The following is a 22,214-nucleotide window of genomic DNA, read 5'->3' as shown; positions in this document are numbered from 1 at the left end:
GCAAGGCCCAAGGTCCTCCTCTCTTGTCTTACACAGACCTTGATTGAATACCTTCTACACCTCTCCAAGTTTGGTCTGAAGACCAACTCCATAAAGGTTCACCTCAGTACAGTTAGTGCTTACCATCATCTTCTAGAGGGTAATCTGATTTCTAGGTAGCCTCATGAGAGGTTTGCTTTTGTCAAAGCCCCCAGTTAAACCTCCACCAGTGTCATGGGATCTCAACGTCGTTCATACCCAGTTGATGAAAGCTCCTTTTGAGCCACTGAATTCCTGCCATCTGAAGTACTTGACCTGGAAGGTCATTTTCTTTGTGGCTGTTACTTCAGCTCATAGGGTCAGTGAGCTTCAGGCCTTGGTAGTACATGCACCTTATATCAAATTTCATCTCATCAGAGTAGTTCTCCGCACACATCCTAAGTTCTTGCCAAAGGTGGTGTCAGAGTTCCTTCTGAACCAGTCAGTTGTCTTGCCAGTATTCTTTCCCCGTCCTCATACCCGCCCTGGCGAAAGTAGTTTGCTTACTTTGGACTGCAAGAGAGCATTGACCTTTTATGTGGCGCTGACAAAGCCCTTCAGACAGTCCGCCCAGTTGTTTGTTTCTTTTAATCCCAACAGGAGGGGAGTCGCCATCGGAAAACGCATAATCTCCAATTGGCTAGCAGATTGCATTTCCTTCACTTACGCCCAAGCTGGGCTGTCTTTAGAGGGCCATGTCATGGCTCATAATGTTAGAGCCATGGCTGCATCAGTGGCTCACTTAAAGTTAGCCTCCATCGAGGAGATTAAGTCTGCAACGTGGTCATCACTCCACACATTCACATCTCACTACTGCCTTCAGCAGGATACCCGACGCGACAGTCGCTTTGGGCAGTTGGTGCTGCAGAATCTGTTTGGTGTTTACAATCCAACTCCACCTCCCTAGACCCATTTTTGTTCTGTTCCAGGCTGCACTCTCAGTTAGTTGTTTATGGTTTCAGCTCAATCTATGTTATATCCTTGCTGTTGCAAGGCCCAATTGACCAATGTTCATTGTTTTGAGTGAGCCTGGTTGCTAGGGATACTCCACATATGAGAACAAGCAGCCTTCTTGTCCCCGGAGAAAGCGAAGATACTTACCTGTAGCGGGTATTCTCCGAGGACAGCAGGCTGATTGTTCTCACAAACCTGCCCTCCTCCCTTTTGGAGTTGTGCTTGTTGTTTGTTGCTTCTATGCTTTTTGATTAAACTGATGAAGCACAGTCACGCGACGGGCGGGAAGTCATCCGCGCATGCGCAGTGTGTGCGATTCGCGCGCTAGAAGACTCTAGCAAAGCTTTGTTTTTATTTTGCTGGCTAAATGCCGATTCCTGGACCGACACGGACGTCGACCCACATGTGAGAACAATCAGCCTGCTGTCCTCGGAGAATACCTGCTACAGGTAAGTATCTTCGCTTTCTCCGAGGACAGCAGGCTGATTGTTTTCACAATTCTACCCACCTCCCCTTTAGAGTTATTTGCTTCTTTTTATGCTTTTTGATTTAACTGAGGGAACGCGCTCAAGCGATGGGCGGGAAATCAGTCTGCGCATGCGCGGTGCGCGCTGCACATGTGCCAGAAGACTGTGGCAAAACTTTTTTTATATTTTGCTTGCAAAATGCCGATTCCTGGGCCGATGCGGACGTCGACCCATATGTGAAAACAATCAGTCTGCTGTCCTCGGAGAATACCTGCTACAGGTAAGTATCTTCACTTTCTTGTTAGCTCCCTGTCGAGATTATTGGGCAGTCACCTTTTGACAATTGCTGTGGGCACCAGTCTCTTGGGGTCCCTTTTGGCAGCAGCCTCTTCCAATCCCTTTGAGTACTGGACTTTGGGTTTCCTTTAGTAGCAGTCTCTGGCACTGCCTGGGGTGAATCATCTTGGGCTGCTTCCCTAGATATCAGCAGCCTGGATTGTTTGTGGATTACGTGCATATGGTCTGCCTTGACAGTTGCATCATGGGCTGTGTTCTTCTCTCTTCTATGCTGCAATATCCAGTCTTCTCCCTGTGGAGCTGTAGCCTAGCAGCACCCTTTTTTGTTTGTGTGCTCGCACCAGTTTTGGTAGTAGTAGCAGCAGCAGCAACAACAACAGCATGCTCTGGGCTTTCACACTACCATGGGAGGCTTCTCCTGCCAGGATCCTCTTGTATATATTGGGTACAGATTTAATCAGCGGTGCACTCCTGGGCGACTCATAGATTGCTTCTTTTGCTACATGTAAGGACCAAGGGTCCTCATCTCCACTTTACTCTTTCTCCCCTGCCACATGTTGTTTGGACTACTTGGTTGTTTCATGGGGCTCCTATAGCATGCTATGTTTGGGATGATTTACAACTTCCTTCTTGAGGACATGTTACACTTTTGGAAACTCTTCAGTGTCATCATCTGCAGCTCAACCTTGTGCAGTGGGAGGCCTTTCGTCAACGACTGCAAGTCTGTATCTCTTATTCCAGACTTTCCTTATAGCATGATTTTTTTTGGTTGCAGTTGGGGTAAGCTGCTTCCTTTAGCTTCTAGCAAGACCTTGTCCATGCCTGTCTTGTTTGTAGTGGCCTCTCTCACTGTCTAGACTTCCTACCTGTATGGAAAAAATGGTAGCGCTCACAGATTTAACTGCATATATATACCTTTGTACATAGGTGGTCGGTGGCCCAACTGTTTGGGGAGGCTAAAGGGGGCGGGGTTAGGGGTGGGGCCATGGGTGGAGCTTAAATCCATAATTGTCTGATAACACACAGAAAAAATAAATAAATAAAAATAAAAGTCACAATTAATACCTTTTATTAAATTTAGATATTAGCTATGTATCATATGTCAAAGAATAAAGTGGTTGCTCAAAGCATATACTAACCACAATGGCTCAACTGCAAAACACTATGCACAACTTTGTGCAAAAACACACCCAGAACCTTACTGTACCATAAATATTACACTGGGCAGAACCTAATACACCAATATACCACCCATACGGAAAATGCAGACCGTCAACAATATGAAACAAGGGATCATAATATCACAATTCTCATGTACAGCCACAAAACACCCTAATTCATGTTTAATGTGGGATAAAATGCCATAAATAAGTAAATAAATATAAACTTTTAATGTTGAGCACCTGATTCTCAAAGTGGACATATTCCAAACACTATAATGAAAATAAAATAATCTTTTCTACCTTTGTTGTCTGGTGACTTTGTTTTTCTGATCATGCTGGCCAAGTATCCGATTCTGCTGCTATCTGTCCTCTTAACTCCGGTTCCAGGGCTTCCTTTCCATTTATTGCTTTACTTTCTGCCTTTCTTCTTCATTTCTTGCCTTACATCCGTAAGTAAAAGCTGGGTCCTCTGCAGACTTGACTGTCCAGTGGATCCAGCTTCTGCCTATTTTCTCCATCGATGTGCAGGTTTTCCCCCTTTTCCCTCATCTCATCTTCCTTCCCTCCCCTCCATGCATGTCCAGAATTTCTCCCCTTCATTCATGTGCATCTCCTTCCTGTCTTCCCGTCTCGCCATCCATGTCCAGCAACCCTCTTCTCCCCTCTAGCCACCCATGTCCAGCAACCCTCCTCACTCTTCCCTGCCCTCCCCTCCATCCACCCATGTCGAGCAACCCTCCTCTCCCCTCTAGCCACCCACCCATGTCCAGCAAATCTCCTCTCTCCCCTGCCATCCCCTCTATCCACCCATTCCAGCAATCCTCCTCTTCCCCTTCCATGCCCTCTATCCACCCATTCCAGCAACCCTCCTCTCTCCCCTGCCATCCCCTCTATCCACCCATTCCAGCAATCCTCCTCTCTCCTCTGCTATCCCCTCTATCCACCCATTCCAGCAACCATCCTCTTTCCCCTGCCATCCCCTCTATCCACCCATTCCAGCAACCCTCCTCTCTCCCCTGCCATCCCCTCTATCCACCCATTCCAGCAACCCTCCTCTCTCCCCTGCCATCCCCTCTATCCACCCATTCCAGCAACCCTCCTCTTTCCCCTGCCATCCCCTCTATCCACCCATTCCAGCAACCCTCCTCTTTCCCCTGCCCTCCATGCATACCCAGGGCCAGCGCGATTCTCCTCTCCCCTTCCCCTCATTTACTATCTGCTCTGCACCATCTTTAATTTACCTGCGTCCCAGCGTCGGCCCGCAGCGTCATTTCAAAGCCCGCCCTGCTGCCTGTCTCTATTCTTCCCTCCGTTCGCAATGTGATTCGCTCGGCAGAGTCCCACCTTCTGACATCATTTCCTCGAGGGCGGGACTCTGCCGAACGAACACGTCGCGAAGGGAGGGAAGACAGGCAGCAGGGCGGGCTTTGAAATGACGTGGCGGGCTGATGCAGGTAAATTAAAGATGGCGCGGGGCAGTCAGTAAACAAGGGGAGGGAACAGGGAGACTCATGGCGCCGCCTAACTCTTTCCTGCTGTGGCTGGGGAGGCTTAGCCTCCCCAAGCCTCTTATACCGGGCGCCTATGCCTTTGTATAAACAAGGGTTGCATCCTCATGGATACCTCCCTGGCTTTAGTTGTAGCAGCCTCAAGAGTGGCCTTGTCTATAACTACTGAAGTCATACCCTCTTAGGCAGCAACTGCAAGGGATCTTCCAGGTTTGAAACAGCTTCAGCACCAACATACATCCCTGCTACTGCCTTGCTTTGATTGCCATTCATCATCAGCAGTTCATTTACTACCTGTGGCTTCTCTCTATGCTTCAGCAGCATCTTCTGTGGCTTCACCTCTTTCTGCTTCAGTTCCTGCCTGCCAGTATGGGATGCCTTCACCTTTTCACTGGTACTGTATTTTCCCTTTGTGGGCTTCTCTATTTAGATCTTTTTTTCACACCTGCTGCTTGTGGTAGTCATTGCTTTTATAATGTGTGCATGGACTGTTATGGCTAGACTATGCAGTCAGTCTTATGGGTGTGGCTTCCCTGGATATCCATTTACCTTGGCGGCCTGCTTCTTCTGATGTGTACAGACTGCTACTGCCTTTTTGAAAGCCACCTGCCTTGGATAATTTATTTCCTCTGGCCTAGTTCTGGCAGCCTTTGGTTTTTACATTCTCATTGGTGTGACACTGGTTTGGAATCTCTACTGATTTGCTGTAGTCATGCCTCTAAATCTTTTGTCTCTCTTGTTGTTGGCAATGATCTTGGTCTTCCTTTGGTATGCCTTTACTATTCTGTTTTTCATGATTCACTGTCTTAATACAGTTCTAGTTTTACGTTATTAGCCATACCGTTTATGGCCTTCTGGTTAGGCCTGCCTTTGTGCTGTTCTTGATAGCATCTCATCATGGTCTTGTCATGTCTCTGATGGGTGTCTCTGTCGTTCCCATTCTCTAGCGATATCATTCTCCTTTCGCTATGCTGTTTTCAGGGTCCTCATGGAATGCCTCCAGTTCATTTTCCTGCTCAATTCTCCCACATCTTGTAAGTTTACTTCCTTCATTTCCTTAGTCTCATCCTGTTAGGGACACTGCTTTGATACGTCCCATTCATTCTGGACTGGTCTGGACTGGACAAAAAGCAAGGAAAAATTCTTACCTGATGATTTTCTTTCCTTTAGTCTTAACAGACCAGTTCAGAAACCCTACTTCATTATTTGGTATGCATTTCTGTTCTTTCTTTTCTCTTTGTTATTTCCTCAGAGGTTTCTCTGCTTAGGTTCTCAGAATTCTCTACCACATGCCTTCTTGCACAACTCCTGAATCAATGGCATATCTGCATTTGAGTTGCGTGTTGCCTCAGTTGTTTATATAAGTGATACTTGCATATAAAGTTTTGTTTGCTATGCGATATGGTCATGCAATATTATGATGAGCATTCATAATACTGAGCATTCTAGGGCTTCACTGCTTCCTTAAGGGATGTCACTTAGGACTGTTTGTTCTCAGTCTCCTTCCATTGATGGATGGACATAACCTATTTGTGGACTAGTCTGGTAGGACTAAAGGAAAGAAAATGATTAGGTAAAACATAATTTTTCTGTGTATGTGTGTATATATATATATATGTATATATATATATACGTCTTTCTCTGAAGTCCGTCAGAAGGACATCCAAATCTCAAGGAGGTGTGCTAGTGGAGTGTTTAAGGCAGGACTTGGTCGTTCCTAAGACATGGACGTCTTTCAGCAATAATGGAACAAAACAAAGACGTCCAAGACTAAAACTTAGACGTTTTGAGTTAGACCTGTTTTTATAGCGAATAGCTGCAGTGGGAATTGAACCCACTTCCCCAGGAACAAAGTTTGCTGCACTAACCACTAGGCTACTCCTCTTCTCCATACAAGATGTGCCCCAAATGACCACATGACCACTAGAGGAACTCGGGGATCACCTCCCCTTCCTCCCCCAAATCACAAAACATTTTTCCGAACAGCACTTTCAAAAGGAAAAGATAGACTTTTTTTTTTTTTGTAGAAAATGACCTTTCCTGTTCTGATTTTGGACATTTTACAAAAAGTGTCCAGATTCAGACTTAGATGTCATATCCAGAAATGCCTCTTGTGCATTTGACTTTCCCAAAGTCACAAGGAACAGCAGTGGGAACGCAACCCGTGTTGCCAAGATCAAAGCCTGCTGCACTAACCATTAAACCACTCCTCCTCGAAAATGGCCGAAAATCAAAGACGTCCATGGTATTTTTGAAAACAAAGATGGACGTTCATCTTTTTTCGAAAATGACCTTTTCCCCGCCTCTGAATTTGGACATTTTACAAAGATGTCCAAATTCCAACTTAGACGTTTGTTTCGAAAATGCCCCTCTATTTCACCTCCACGTATGCTCAGGATGGGCTGACATTTTGTGGCCAAGTCACGGCTACCAATGTAAGACTATTTAAGGCACAGACCTCCATAAATGGGCCTTCAGTAACCCATTTCCACTCTGCCTCCATTGAGGAAATTTGTAAGGCAGCAACAAGGTCTTCTACCCACACCTTTACCCTCTGGAGCGGCATTCTAGGCGGGATAACAAGTTTGAACAAGCAGTCCTACTTAAATGTCAACTCTGCCCTCTGGCAACTTTTTTCTGCCAAGCTTACTTTCTCCTTTCTTCCGAAGATTATTATGTTTGTGAGCCTGGCAGCTAGTGAATTCCACATGTTAAAATATCATGCCTGCTTCTCCTCAGAGAAAGCAAAGTCTGTAGCAGTTCTCTAAGGACAGCAGGCATATATTCTCGCATCCCTCCCACCTCCCTTGGAATTGTTTTCTTCTGGTTCCGAACTCAAGCATAAGGTGGGAAGGCACCCAGGTATTCGTGGTGGGGGCACTGCCTTAAAGGTTTAAAATGACAGTGTGTACTATGCCAGTGTCCGTACCAGGCTGCATAGATAACATCACCGACATGAGAGAATATATACCTGCTCGGAGAACACCTGCTACAGGTAAGTAACTTTGCTATATAAATCTATATCTATATTTGAGTGTTAGTATAATTAATTCAATCTGGAGGATATTTTGGGCATAGGAATGTCAGAATTAAAACTGATATTGTTAAGGGGCGGAGCTTGTCTCGGCAGATGGCAGCATTTAGCACTCCTTTAGCCTGCCTTTACAGAACACTATATTCCTGAAGAATACTTCTTTTCAAACATAGTTTCAAGTTAAATACTAGGTACATAATAACTTACTTTATATGGCTATATGTGAAAATAATTACTGATACATTGTACAGCTTGGAATCAAACAGCAAAAGACAAACAAGACTGTGTGACACCATTTAAGATGGTGCCTGTGAGAGAACAGCACAAGCTTCTAGAGCCTGTGATGTCAGTACTTACCGTCATCAAATGTATTGTACAAGAAAACACATCCTGCTTAGTGGTCCTCAAACTGGAACTCTCTGAAATGCACATTAAATTAAAATCTTGCTCTGAAAGCACAACGGACCTGGAACACCAAATCTCAGATATCGAGGATGACCTAGGCCACTATGGCCATGACCGGAAAACCATAGAGGTGCTATGTACTGAGTTGGAGGACTCTTAACAATCGCGCCTGGCACAATCTTCAGATCGTTGGATTATCTAAATATCTTGAGGAGACGAATCAGACAACCTTCATGGAGGATCTTATTCCTAAATTACTGCAGATGGAATTTAGAAGATCGTTCGAACTTGAAAGAAAAAAAAAGGGCTCACATTATGTTCCTACATGAAACCTATCTGAACAAGGAAGATACTGACAATTGAGTAACATAGAGGGGAATAATCGAACGGCGCCTGCGATGTATTTTGGCGGTGCTGCAAACAGCTGTCCAGACCCGTATTTTCGAAAAAGATGGCTGGCCATCTTTTGTTTTGATACTACGGTTCTGGCCAGCCAAATGTCTTGGATTTGGCCGGGGTTTGAGATGGGCGGCTTCGTTTTTTAGCGATAATGGAAAGTTATGTCGGCCATCTCAAACCCTGGCCAAATCCAAGGCATTTGGCCTTGGGAGGAGCCAGCATTTTTAGTGCACTGGCCCCCTGACATGGCAGGACACCAACCGGGCTCCCTAGGGGTCACTGCGGTGGACTTCAGAAAAGCTCCCACGTGCATAGCTCCCTTACTTTGGGAGCTGAGCCCCCCCCCCCCCAAAAAAAAAACCCCACTAAAACTGCTCCAGGGACCTGCATACAGCCTCTAGGACTTATTGCTGCTGTATAACTTTGGCACACCAGTTGACACCTGAAGACTAATCCCTTTGAAAAAGTCCTTTATTTGAATAAGCACGTTTACTCACAGTTAACTGCAGATCAGAGGTTGTTGCCCCACTGGCAAAGAGTCTCCCTGGTACTACTACTACTACTACTATTTAACATTTCTAGAGCGCTACAAAGTGTACGCAGCGCTGTACAAACACAGAAGAAAGACAGTCCCTGCTCAAAGAGCTTACAATCTAATAGACAAAAAGTAAAGCATTTAAATTTAAAATATTTAAGCAGTCAAGCACAAGAGAACAGTCACAGAAGGACAGAAGATGTTGAAGGGTGGTCAGTGTGATTAGGTGTAACTCTGGTTGGAGTAGTGGGAGAAGGTGATAGAAGAATAGAAATGGGTGAGGTAAAGTAATGAGTGGGTTGATAGGGAGGTTATATAAGACATGTCACTCTAGGGGTGGGTGGGTAGAGGGGTAGGGTGGGTAGGATTAAGTCTAAAGCAGGAGAAGGTATTCTCTGCAGCCTATCTGTGAGATGGAAAATGCTCTCTGAAGCTGCTGCTATAAGTTGTTAGTTTTCTCTCCCTGAAAGAGATCCAAGCCACACCCACGAAGTTCAAACTGTCAGTGGGGAGGGTGAGGGGAGGAAATGGCAGTGCTTGATGAAAAAGAGAGCTCAGTTTGATAGGAGATATACTATAGGATGTCATTCTGAGGCCAGGCTAAGTCTAAAGCAGGAGAAGGTATTCTCTGCAGCCTATCTGTGAGATGGAAAATGCTCTCTGAAGCTGCTGCTATAAGTTGTTAGTTTTCTCTCCCTGAAAGAGATCCAAGCCACACCCACGAAGTTCAAACTGTCAGTGGGGAGGGTGAGGGGAGGAAATGGCAGTGCTTGATGAAAAAGAGAGCTCAGTTTGATAGGAGATATACTATAGGATGTCATTCTGAGGCCAGGCTAAGTCTAAAGCAGGAGAAGGTATTCTCTGCAGCCTATCTGTGAGATGGAAAATGCTCTCTGAAGCTGCTGCTATAAGTTGTTAGTTTTCTCTCCCTGAAAGAGATCCAAGCCACACCCACGAAGTTCAAACTGTCAGTGGGGAGGGTGAGGGGAGGAAATGGCAGTGCTTGATGAAAAAGAGAGCTCAGTTTGATAGGAGATATACTATAGGATGTCATTCTGAGGCCAGGCTAAGTCTAAAGCAGGAGGAGGTATTCTCTGCAGCCTATCTGTGAGATGGAAAATGCTCTCTGAAGCTGCTGCTATAAGTTGTTAGTTTTCTCTCCCTGAAAGAGATCCAAGCCACACCCACGAAGTTCAAACTGTCAGTGGGGAGGGTGAGGGGAGGAAATGGCAGTGCTTGATGAAAAAGAGAGCTCAGTTTGATAGGAGATATACTATAGGATGTCATTCTGAGGCCAGGCTAAGTCTAAAGCAGGAGAAGGTATTCTCTGCAGCCTATCTGTGAGATGGAAAATGCTCTCTGAAGCTGCTGCTATAAGTTGTTAGTTTTCTCTCCCTGAAAGAGATCCAAGCCACACCCACGAAGTTCAAACTGTCAGTGGGGAGGGTGAGGGGAGGAAATGGCAGTGCTTGATGAAAAAGAGAGCTCAGTTTGATAGGAGATATACTATAGGATGTCATTCTGAGGCCAGGCTAAGTCTAAAGCAGGAGAAGGTATTCTCTGCAGCCTATCTGTGAGATGGAAAATACTGAGATTAGCAATAGGTCAGAGCTGGCACAATGGTGTACAATGCCCTCTTTCAACACCATTCAAGGTAAGAACTACGTTCTGTAACGTGGGTAGCACAGGAAAGGGAACTAAAACTGGCTTACAAAAATGACCACTACCGTATGGACTACAACAGGAAACAAAACAGGGCACACTCTGACCCAGTAAGCAGGGGGAAAGCACCAGGGGAGTAGAGCCTACCAATACCTACACCCACCACAATGCATTGCTGATGTTACTCTGCAGTGCAAATAACAGAAAAGGTGTCACACTCACCCCAGATCCACATCACAAGCAGGAAAAGGCTGTCGGAGGACAGAACACATTCTGCTGTCATGGAGGTGGGTACGGCATTTGAGGCTGGCATACAGGCTGGAAAAAAAAGTGTTTAAAGTGGGGGGGGGGGGGGGTTTGGTGGGAGGGGTTTAGTAACCACTGGGAGAGTATGGGGAGGTCATCTCCGCATCCTTCCGGTGGTCATATGGTCAGTTTGGGCACCTTTTTGAGGCTTGGTCGTGAAAATAAAAGGACCAAGTAAACCCGGCGAAATACTGCTTAACGATGTATTTTTTTTTCCATTATCGGCGAAAGCCGGCTATCTGGTAGCCATGCCCATACCTGCCCATGTCCCACCTTCGCTTCGCCGCTGACACGCCTCTTTGAACTTTCGCTGGCGAGGCGACGGGAAAGCGGCGATGCTTTCAAAAAAAGCAGCTTTCGATTATACCGATTTCGCCGCTTTTCCAAGATCGCAGGCCATCTCCCGATTTGTGTCGGGAAATGACCAGCGATCACTTTCGATTATGTGCTGGATACTCTTCTTTTCTTTTTTTTTCTCTTCTCTCACAAGCCGTTTAGAAAAAAGGCAGTGTGCCAATCCATTTTCAGAGAAAATGCCAACATAGAGATCCTTACTCATTGTTCAGCTGATGCAGGGAGGATACTGAAAGTCGATATTAAGATTCTGTTTAAAAGTCTCATTAATATATATGCCCCTTCATCTGGTGATGCAGCTTTCTTCTTCATTGCAGAGAGTGATCCTAGATAATGATATCAAAACAGTAATAATAGCTGGGGGATTACAACCAATTCATTGAACCACTGTTAGATCACCATATTTAAAAAATATTAGACATAAAAGCCCATCGATTAATAGTAGAAATTTGCTTATATTCTATTTTTTTCTTTTTTTTCTTTTTCCTTTGTTAAATATTCTATTTGGAAAATACTAGCTCTATAGTACTGGAATCAAGTGTATAGCTTGTAAACGTTTAAATTCAATAAAAATTAAAAAAAAAAAAAGCCCTTCGATTAGCTTTGTGGAAGAATGTGGTCTAGTTGACATCTGGAGATTATGTAGCCCTACTGCAAAAGCATATACTTTCTGCTCCTAGGTGCACAATTCTTTTTGTATAATTGATTATTGTCTTAATAACCAAGAGTATAATTGACTACGTTAAAGATGCAGTCATAGAGCCTATTATGGTCTCGGACCATGCAGGCATAACAATGAATATTGTTTCAAACATATTACCTCCAGAACAAAATCTTTGGAGATTAATTAATGGCATGTTGCTGGATCAACAATTTATGCAATTTACTCAGACAACTATGACTGAATATTTTGAATTCATTAGTTGCTCATCTACTCACTGGCAACATGAATGGGAAGCTTTTAACACAATCCTTAGAGGACATGTAATTAGGTATTCAAGAAAACTACATAAACAACAAAATCAGAAAATTGTTGCTTATTAATCTGATATTAAAAAACTTGAAAACAAACATATTGTTGACTGGAGTGACACAAAAATAACTAAATTAATACAGCTTAAATATCAATACAATCGTTACTTAGCACTAGAACTAGGGAAGACATATTTCTCCAACAAGCACATTACTACCAACAAATCAGGCAAAGTACTTGCTACTTAAAGAGAGGAAAAATACATATAGAACAGTTGCTTTCAAAGATAAACAAGGTGTGATCCACACCAATGTCAAGGCTATAGCCAATCCATTTTAATGAGTTTTCCAATAGCTTATACTCCTTTGAAGCTACTGAGGACCCTGAACGTATTGAAACTTTTCTCAATAATATCAAAGGCCTGAAAATTACTGAAGCAACTAAGAAACCTCTAGATAAGGATATTATACTGCTGGAAATAAGGGTAGCTAAAATTTGAACATTCTTAATACTTGCTTCTGTTGGAATTCAGTCCTTCTTACTTATAATTTTGAAACTAATGTGCTAAACACTCAGGCCAAAGATATGGGCTTACCTTAAAAACTATGATAACTGAAGAAATTGTCTAGGATGACTGACTATATGCCTCATGTTCTCTATTCCCTCTCCTAGTTGATGACATGTACTGCAATGAATATATCTAACACATTATATACAATGTTATTGATGGCAAAACTTTGCGGTGCTCCAACTATTTCTACCGCATGTTGTTCCTCATGTTCTGTATATGTTCATGATTAGATCATACTATTGTGTTTGCTATCTATCTTTAAAACTAATTAAAAACTGTTGAACTTATAGAAACCCTGATATTGTTAATTGCAATACTATATTTTATATCTAATCTTTTATCTTAATTCTTTCATTGTAGTGGTCATTTATTAATGAATTGGATAAACTGCAATGCTTGCAGTCTCTGATCTGTAAAAACAACCCTTTAATGGAGTCCAATAAGAATATAGAAACCATGAGGCAGCTCATCATAGCAAAAATTGGTAACCTGAAATTTCTAGACAAGTCTGAGGTATGTTGATGTTTCAGATAATGAGGTAATGTATAGAAAACAGAATTTCTTTAAAGTTGTAAATTGAATTTAAAGACTTAAAAATTTTGTAGTACTCTTATCTGCCTTGAGGAAATTCAGAGTGCTTGGGGGAAGTGCCTTTGCTGCCCACATGCTGAGGACTTGCTCTTACCACTTGCTTTATCACAGGCCTTCCTGAAACAGCCTGGCATGGGATGATAAGCAGGATATAATCATCCACACATGGGTGTCCTCACCTTGTCAGCATCAGTCCAGATCTGCTCTCTTAGAACTCAGAAGAGCTTTGTGCATTCTCTTGTGTCCCTTCCCTCACAATCATTGCCCCCCTCATCTTTATCATTTGCAAGCAAAGCAGTAACGGATTGTTGCTCTCTTTGTGGTAAAGAAAAAGAAGATCTTCAAGCACTATTACTGCTCTGAAATTTAAATGGTAAAAGACATCAACCCAGTGGGCCAGTGCAGTACCTGAAGGTATAATTTTCCAAGAGTGGTATCAGCAGAATTTTTCTATTCAGTCCTTGCCTTGCCCTTTGGGTATGTGGTTCTCTTAAACCTCATCTGCTCTTTCTCATTTGCTATTATGAAAAAAATGAAAGTCTAAATTAAGCCAACTTTATTTTAGGTTCTCCCTGAGAATCTCCAAAAGTGATGCCATTCAGAGGGGCCATTTCAGGTAGCCATGGAGTTCAGTCCATTAGTCTGTTTTTCAGGCACCGCAGAGCTTGGTGAAAGCAGGTCTGAGCCTGTATGTTTCCTCCAAAAGGGAGGCAGTTAGCTCATGGCACTGTGGTCTTCAATACTTTTAAAGTAAAGGTGAAAAAAAAGATCCTGGTTATGGGTATAATGACTAACTTCATTTATGTGGGCAAGATAGTCTGTACTCCCTCCTGTAATATCCCATACTGGTTTTTGTAAACCTAAATAGTTATGTAAAAGTGACTGCTCCCCAGTCTTGATCACATCAGAGGAACTGTGGTTCAGATTTTCTGATGATGATTATTATTATTATTATTTATTGTATTTGTATCCCACATTTTCCCACCTATTTGCAGGTTCAATGTGGCTAAAGAATTTCACAAATGTGATTGAGATTGGGATGCAGCCTCGCACTTCCTGTCCAGAGGAAAACACACTTTTTTTTTAAAATTCTTTATTTATCGTTTTCATTAATTTACAAGAATATATCTTGAACAAGTAAAGCAGTTTAACAGGTTACAGGTAATTTTCTTTAGAAAAAATTAAGAAAGAAAAAAATATATATTATCAACTTGTATTAGACCCCAAATTAAAGGGGTTGGAACTTAATACTACTCAGGAGATTAGTTTCAGATATCTTTCAAAAATAAAAGGTGAAGGCTTAACAGTATAAACCGCACATTTTTTCCTTTTTCACTTGTCTCTATTTTCAAGGCTAATCAGACCTGCTAAACTCCAACATAAATTATAAAACCTTTTTCTGTGTAATAAATTGTTTCATATGCTCAGAAACAAAAAATACACATTTAACCCCTAGATATTTCACATTGCATTTACATGGGTAATTGAGATTGAAAGAGGCTCCCAAGGCTAATGTAGCGGATCTTAATGCCAAAAACTCTTTCCTTCTAGCCTGAGCCTGTTTAGTAACATCTGGAAAGACTAGTACTTTTTTCCCCTTAAAATGGGGTTTGTAAGTGCTTTAGTGCAGTTTTTCTAACCAGTTCCAGATCCTGTTGGAAAATAAAAGATACCAAAAGAGTTTGTCTTTCAGTTATTTCAGTCAAAGAAGATTCTAGTAATTCCGAAACATTTAAGTCCGGTTGTATTTGTGGTAGTTCTTGAGTGCCATCTTTCAATTTTCTTGCTGGCAGGTAATATATTTTCTCCGAGGACAAGCAGGCTGCTTGTTCTCACTGATGGGTTGACGTCCTCGGCAGCCCCCTCCATCGGAAAGTTTACTAGCCAAGGCCTTTGCTAGTCCTCGTGCGCCCATGCGCACCGCGCATGCGCGGCCGTCTTCCCGCCCGAAACCGGCTCGAGCCGGCCAGTCTTCTTTCGTCCGCGCTCGGTACGGTCGTGTTACGCCGTTCGTGCCCCAGAGAGTCGACCTCGCGCGTCCTTTTCGACGTGTTTTCTGCTGTTTTTTCCTTGGAAAAAGTTCGGGAAGCGCTCCGGTAGTGTTCCGGAAGACCCTTTCGGGTTTTCTGCCCTTCCCGTATTTCTCAGTTTTTGCCCCGTAAGTTTTCTTTCGTTGTCGGGGTAGGCCTCTTTTGGCCTCGGTCGAGATTTTTCTCCCTCTAAATTTTGGTGCTTCAATTTTCGCCATTTCGGCTTTTGATTTCGCCGGCGTGATTTTTCCGCCCATGACATCGAAGCCTTCCAGCGGCTTCAAGAAGTGCACCCAGTGCGCCCGGGTAATCTCGCTCACTGATAGGCACTCTGCGTGTCTTCAGTGTCTAGGGGCCCAGCACCGCCCTCAGAACTGCAGTCTGTGTTCCCTGTTACAAAGGCGGACTCAGGTAGCGAGATTAGCCCAGTGGAACGTTTTGTTCTCGGGCTCTTCGTCGGCATCGGCACCGGAGGCATCGAGTGCATCGACGTCGTCAGCGTCCGGACCATCTTCCTTGGCTGCTGCTCCATCGACTGCATCGAGGCATCGGACCTCTGCATCGGCGCCGAGGCATCGGGCGACTGCATCGACGTCGGTGGTACCGAGACTTCGTCTGCTGATGTCGTCGGACGGAGGTGCATCGTCAGGAGTGCAGGTGAGGGCTGTCCATTCCCCTGCTGGTGGCGGTGAGCCTTCGGGTGGGTCTCCTACCCTGAGGGCTCCTGCGGTACAGCCCCCCCGGGATCTACCCTCTTCGGTCTCGGCCCCGAGGAAGCGACGGATGGATTCTACGTCCTCCTCGTCGGTGCCGGGGAGCTCCGGTGACATGCTTCGGAAGAAATCGAAGAAGCATCGACACCGGTCTCCTCCCCATGTCGGCACCGAGAGCTCTGGGTCGCCGAGGGATTCGGCACCCAGCAGGCATCGGCACCGAGAGGACCGCTCACCCTCTGTTCAGGAGGTGTCAATGCGCTCCACTCTGGACAGCCCGGAACAGCCTCCTCGCCCGGAACAGGTTCTGACGTCGACGCCTGCATCGGCCTCTCAGCCTTTCTCTGCAGCCGCTCTAAACGAGAGCCTCCGGGCCGTTCTCCCAGAGATTCTGGGAGAGCTGTTGCGCCCTACCCCTCCGGTACCGGCGGTGCTTGCGCCTCCGGTACCGTCGAGCGTGGCGCCGGCTGGCCCATCGCCCAGGTTGAGGTCCCCGACGTCGGTACCGCTTGCGGTGCCGACCGCGGCCACCTCCCAGGAAGGCTCCCCGACTACGTCGGCGGAGGGAGCTTCGCCGATGCGGGCGAGAGAGTCTGCCTTTCGACGCCCCCACCGTGGACGGGGTTCCACCGAGTCGAGCAGGGCGAGGTTGCAGACACAGGTTCGTGAACTTGTGTCTGACACCGAGGGTGAGGCCTCGTGGGAGGAAGAGGAGGACCCCAGATATTTCTCTGACGAGGAGTCTGAGGGTCTTCCTTCTGATCCCACTCCCTCTCCTGAGAGACAGCTTTCTCCTCCCGAGAGTCTGTCTTTTGCTTCCTTTGTCCGGGAGATGTCTACGGCCATCCCCTTCCCGGTGGTTGTGGAGGACGAGCCCAGGGCTGAAATGTTTGAGCTCCTGGACTATCCTTCTCCACCTAAGGAAGCGTCCACTGTTCCCTTGCACCATGTCCTGAAAAAGACATTGCTTGCGAACTGGACCAAGCCACTAAGTAATCCCCACATTCCCAAGAAGATTGAGTCCCAGTACCGGATCCATGGGGACCCAGAGCTGATGCGCACTCAGTTGCCTCATGACTCTGGAGTTGTGGATCTGGCCCTAAAGAAGGCTAAGAGTTCTAGGGAGCATGCTTCGGCGCCCCCGGGCAAAGACCCTAGAACCTTAGACTCCTTTGGGAGGAAGGCCTACCATTCCTCTATGCTCGTGGCCAAGATCCAGTCTTACCAGCTCTACACGAGCATACACATGCGGAACAATGTGCGGCAGTTGGCGGGCTTGGTTGATGCTCTTCCCCCTGAGCAAGCCAAGCCTTTTCAGGAGGTGGTCAGGCAGCTGAAGGCGTGCAGAAAATTCCTGGCCAGAGGAGTTTATGACACTTTTGATGTTGCGTCCAGGGCCGCTGCTCAAGGTGTGGTGATGCGCAGGCTCTCATGGCTGCGTGCCACCGACCTGGAGAATAGACTCCAGCAGCGGATTGCGGACTCGCCTTGCCGTGCGGACAACATTTTTGGAGAAAAAGTCGAGCAGGTGGTAGAGTCTCTCCACCAGCGGGACACCGCATTCGACAAGTTCTCCCGCCGGCAGCCTTCAGCCTCTACCTCTACAGGTAGAAGATTTTTCGGGGGAAGGAAGACTGGTCCCTATGCTTCTGGTAAGCGTAGGTACAATCCTCCTTCCCGACAGCCTGCGGCCCAGGCTAAGCCCCAGCGCGCTCGCTCTCGTCAGCAGCGTGCGCCTCAGCAAGGCCCCGCGGCTCCCCAGCAAAAGCAAGGGGCGAGCTTTTGACTGGCTCCAGCAGAGCATAGCCGACATCCAAGTGTCAGTGCCGGGCGACCTGCCGGTCGGGGGGAGGTTGAAAGCTTTTCACCAAAGGTGGCCTCTCATAACCTCCGATCAGTGGGTTCTCCAAATAGTCCGGCAGGGATACACCCTCAATTTGGCCTCAAAACCTCCAAATTGTCCACCGGGAGCTCAGTCTTACAGCTTCCAACACAAGCAGGTACTTGTAGAGGAACTCTCCGCCCTTCTCAGCGCCAATGCGGTCGAGCCCGTGCCATCCGGGCAAGAAGGGCTGGGATTCTATTCCAGGTACTTCCTTGTGGAAAAGAAAACAGGGGGGATGCGTCCCATCCTAGACCTAAGGGCCCTGAACAAATATCTCGTAAAAGAAAAGTTCAGGATGCTTTCCCTGGGCACCCTTCTCCCCATGATTCAGCAAAACGATTGGCTATGCTCTCTGGACTTGAAGGATGCCTACACACACATCCCGATACTGCCAGCTCACAGACAGTATCTGCGATTTCAGTTGGGCACACGCCACTTCCAGTACTGTGTGCTACCCTTTGGGCTCGCCTCTGCGCCCAGGGTGTTCACAAAGTGCCTAGCTGTGGTAGCAGCGGCACTTCGCAGGCTGGGGGTGCACGTGTTCCCATATCTCGACGATTGGCTGGTGAAGAACACATCCGAGGCAGGAGCCCTGCAGTCCATGCAGATGACTATTCGCCTCCTGGAGCTACTGGGGTTTGTGATAAATTACCCAAAGTCCCATCTTCTCCCAGTGCAGAAACTCGAATTCATAGGAGCCCTGCTGGATTCTCAACAACAACTTGTTGTCCCTCGTCTCGCGGGTGCGTGCGTCCCAGCAGATCACAGCTCGGCAGATGTTGAGATTGCTGGGCCACATGGCCTCCACAGTTCATGTGACTCCCATGGCCCGCCTCCACATGAGATCTGCTCAATGGACCCTAGCCTCCCAGTGGTATCAGGCCGCTGGGGGTCTAGAGGACGTGATCCACCTGTCCACGAGTTTTCTCAAATCCCTGTATTGGTGGACCATTTGCTCCAATTTGACTCTGGGACGTCCCTTCCAAATTCCTCAGCCACAAAAAGTGCTGACCACGGATGCGTCTCTCCTGGGATGGGGAGCTCATGTCGATGGGCTTCACACCCAAGGAAGTTGGTCCCTCCAAGAACGCGATCTACAGATCAATCTTCTGGAGTTGCGAGCGATCTGGAACGCTCTGAAGGCTTTCAGAGATCGGCTGTCCCACCAAATTATCCAAATTCAGACAGACAACCAGGTTGCCATGTACTATGTCAACAAGCAGGGGGGCACCGGATCTCGCCCCCTGTGTCAGGAAGCCGTGAGCATGTGGCTCTGGGCTCGCCGTCTCGGCATGGTGCTCCAAGCCACATATCTGGCAGGCGTAAACAACAGTCTGGCCGACAGACTGAGCCGGATTATGCAACCTCACGAGTGGTCGCTCAACTCCAGAGTGGTGCGCCAGATCTTCCAAGCGTGGGGCACCCCCTTGGTGGATCTCTTCGCATCTCGAGTGAACCACAAAGTCCCTCAGTTCTGTTCCAGGCTTCAGGCCCCCGGCAGACTGGCATCGGATGCCTTCCTCCTGGATTGGGGGGAGGGCCTGCTGTATGCTTATCCTCCCATCCCTCTGGTGGGGAGGACTTTGTTGAAACTCAAGCAAGACCGAGGCACCATGATTCTGATTGCTCCTTTTTGGCCGCGTCAGATCTGGTTCCCCCTTCTTCTGGAGTTATCCTCCGAAGAACCGTGGAGATTGGAGTGTTTTCCGACCCTCATCACACAGGACGAGGGGGCGCTTCTGCATCCCAACCTCCAGTCTCTGGCTCTCACGGCCTGGATGTTGAGGGCGTAGACTTTGCCTCTTTGGGTCTGTCAGAGGGTGTCTCCCGCATCTTGCTTGCTTCCAGGAAAGACTCCACTAAGAGAAGTTACTTCTTCCATTGGAGGAGGTTTGCCGTCTGGTGTGACAGCAAGGCCCTAGATCCTCGCTCTTGTCCTACACAGACCCTGCTTGAATACCTTCTGCACTTGTCTGAGTCTGGTCTCAAGACCAACTCTGTAAGGGTTCACCTTAGTGCAATCAGTGCATACCATTACCGTGTGGAAGGTAAGCCGATCTCAGGACAGCCTTTAGTTGTTCGCTTCATGAGAGGTTTGCTTTTGTCAAAGCCCCCTGTCAAGCCTCCTACAGTGTCATGGGATCTCAATGTCGTTCTCACCCAGCTGATGAAACCTCCTTTTGAGCCACTGAATTCCTGCCATCTGAAGTACTTGACCTGGAAGGTCATTTTCTTGGTGGCAGTTACTTCAGCTCGTAGAGTCAGTGAGCTTCAGGCCCTGGTAGCCCAGGCCCCGTACACCAAATTTCATCATAACAGAGTAGTCCTCCGCACTCACCCTAAGTTCCTGCCAAAGGTTGTGTCGGAGTTCCATCTGAACCAGTCAATTGTCTTGCCAACATTTTTTCCCCGTCCTCATTCCTGCCCTGCTGAACGTCAGCTGCACACATTGGACTGCAAGAGAGCATTGACCTTCTACTTGGAGCGGACACAGCCCACCAGACAGTCCGCCCAGTTGTTTGTTTCTTTTGACCCCAATAGGAGGGGAGTGGCTGTAGGGAAACGCACCATATCCAATTGGCTAGCAGATTGCATTTCCTTCACTTACGCCCAGGCTGGGCTGGCTCTTGAGGGTCATGTCACAGCTCATAATGTTAGAGCCATGGCTGCGTCGGTAGCCCACTTGAAGTCAGCCTCCATTGAAGAAATTTGCAAAGCTGCGACGTGGTCATCTGTCCACACATTCACATCTCATTACTGCCTGCAGCAGGACACCCGACGCAACAGTCGGTTCGGGCAGTCAGTTCTTCAGAACCTGTTTGGGCTTTAGGATCCAACTCCACCCCCCGAGGGCCCTGTTTGTTCTGTTCCAGGCTGCACTCTCAGTTAGTTGGTAAATTTTTTTAGGTCAATCTCATTAATGTCCTCGCCGTTGCGAGGCCTAATTGACCATGGTTGTTGTTTTGAGTGAGCCTGGGGGCTAGGGATACCCCATCAGTGAGAACAAGCAGCCTGCTTGTCCTCGGAGAAAGCGAATGCTACATACCTGTAGAAGGTATTCTCCGAGGACAGCAGGCTGATTGTTCTCACAAACCCGCCCGCCTCCCCTTTGGAGTTGAGTCTTCCCTTGAAGTGTATTGTCTTGCTACATACTGGACTGGCCGGCTCGAGCCGGTTTCGGGCGGGAAGACGGCCGCGCATGCGCGGTGCGCATGGGCGCGCGAGGACTAGCAAAGGCCTTTGCTAGTAAACTTTCCGATGGAGGGGGCTGCCGAGGACGTCAACCCATCAGTGAGAACAATCAGCCTGCTGTCCTCGGAGAATACCTTCTACAGGTATGTAGCATTCGCTTTATTGAGTGGAGGTATATTATCTTCTGTAAATTTCAAATTTTCCATCAAATCTCGTTTGAAGATTTCCAAAGGGGAATAGACTAGAGTTCTTGGAAAGTTCAACAAACGCAAATTAAGCCTCCTGTTGTAATTTTCAAAATACTCCAATCTGCTATGAATCAGTGTATTGTCTTGTATAAGCTTTGCTGAAATTTCTTTCATTTTTACATTTTCATCAGATAAGTGATTTATTTTTTCTGAGACTTCATTTTTCATTACTGTAAGGTCTTTAGACAAAGTCTGGACATTACTCACAAGAGAGTCGATCTTGCTGGTTGAAGCTAAGACCGTCTGAAGTATCTCCCATATAGCCTCGAGTGTTACCGGCGCTTTCTGGGCCTTAGATGAAACACAGGCATCGACTGGGGATATCGCTATGGAGCCCAGTTGACTTACCGCTTCGCCATCGTCGCGGTTTTGCGGATCACCTCCATAATCGGCCCCAGTCGGTTGCGGCGGTTGAGAACGCGTTGGAGGGGACAACGAGATATTCTGTCCCAAGAGGTCAGCCTCTCCTGGCGCTGTTAACTCAGCGGGACCTCCAAACGCCGTCGTCGCGGTTCCCGCGAGAAAACTATCGAGCGTCTGCTGGGCAGGTGTAGAAGTTAGGGCTGCCTGGGCCGCGGCTCTAACAAACGCCTTTCTCTTTGTGTGCGGCATATTTCCTTACAGGTAAAACAATTTTTTGAGGTAATAGAGAAAGGGTTTGTGCTCCTGCTGACTCCTCGATGTTACTTGCGGGGTGGTGTTGCTGCCGCCATCTTGCTCCGCCCCCCAGTAAAACACACTTTTAATAAAATTGACCATTCTCCGAGGACAAGCGGTCTATATTGTTCTCACACGGGTAGCAAAAATGATGCCAGAGCTTTCTGTTGCGCGTATGCACATACTGCCTTCCCGCCCATTGCATGACTGCACGCCTCAGTTATTTTTTCTCCACGTGAGGAGCAGCGGTTT

The 22,214-nt window shown here is 46.9% G+C and overlaps 1 protein-coding gene across 2 annotated transcripts in view; it reads left to right on the top strand.

Annotated features, from left to right (window-relative positions):
• The window catches only part of TBCE (tubulin folding cofactor E), a 712,453-nt gene that overhangs the window by 423,128 nt on the left and 267,111 nt on the right, over positions 1–22,214 (top strand). For both annotated transcript variants that reach the window (XM_030198136.1, XM_030198134.1), the window contains exon 12: positions 13,007–13,159. In XM_030198136.1, coding sequence (XP_030053996.1) covers positions 13,007–13,159 — 153 coding nt within the window. The remainder of the gene's footprint in view (positions 1–13,006; positions 13,160–22,214) is intronic.

This window comes from Microcaecilia unicolor, chromosome 3 (assembly GCF_901765095.1).
Source record: "Microcaecilia unicolor chromosome 3, aMicUni1.1, whole genome shotgun sequence".
Lineage (NCBI taxonomy): Eukaryota > Metazoa > Chordata > Amphibia > Gymnophiona > Siphonopidae > Microcaecilia > Microcaecilia unicolor.
This window is presented reverse-complemented; position numbering and strand designations above follow the sequence as displayed.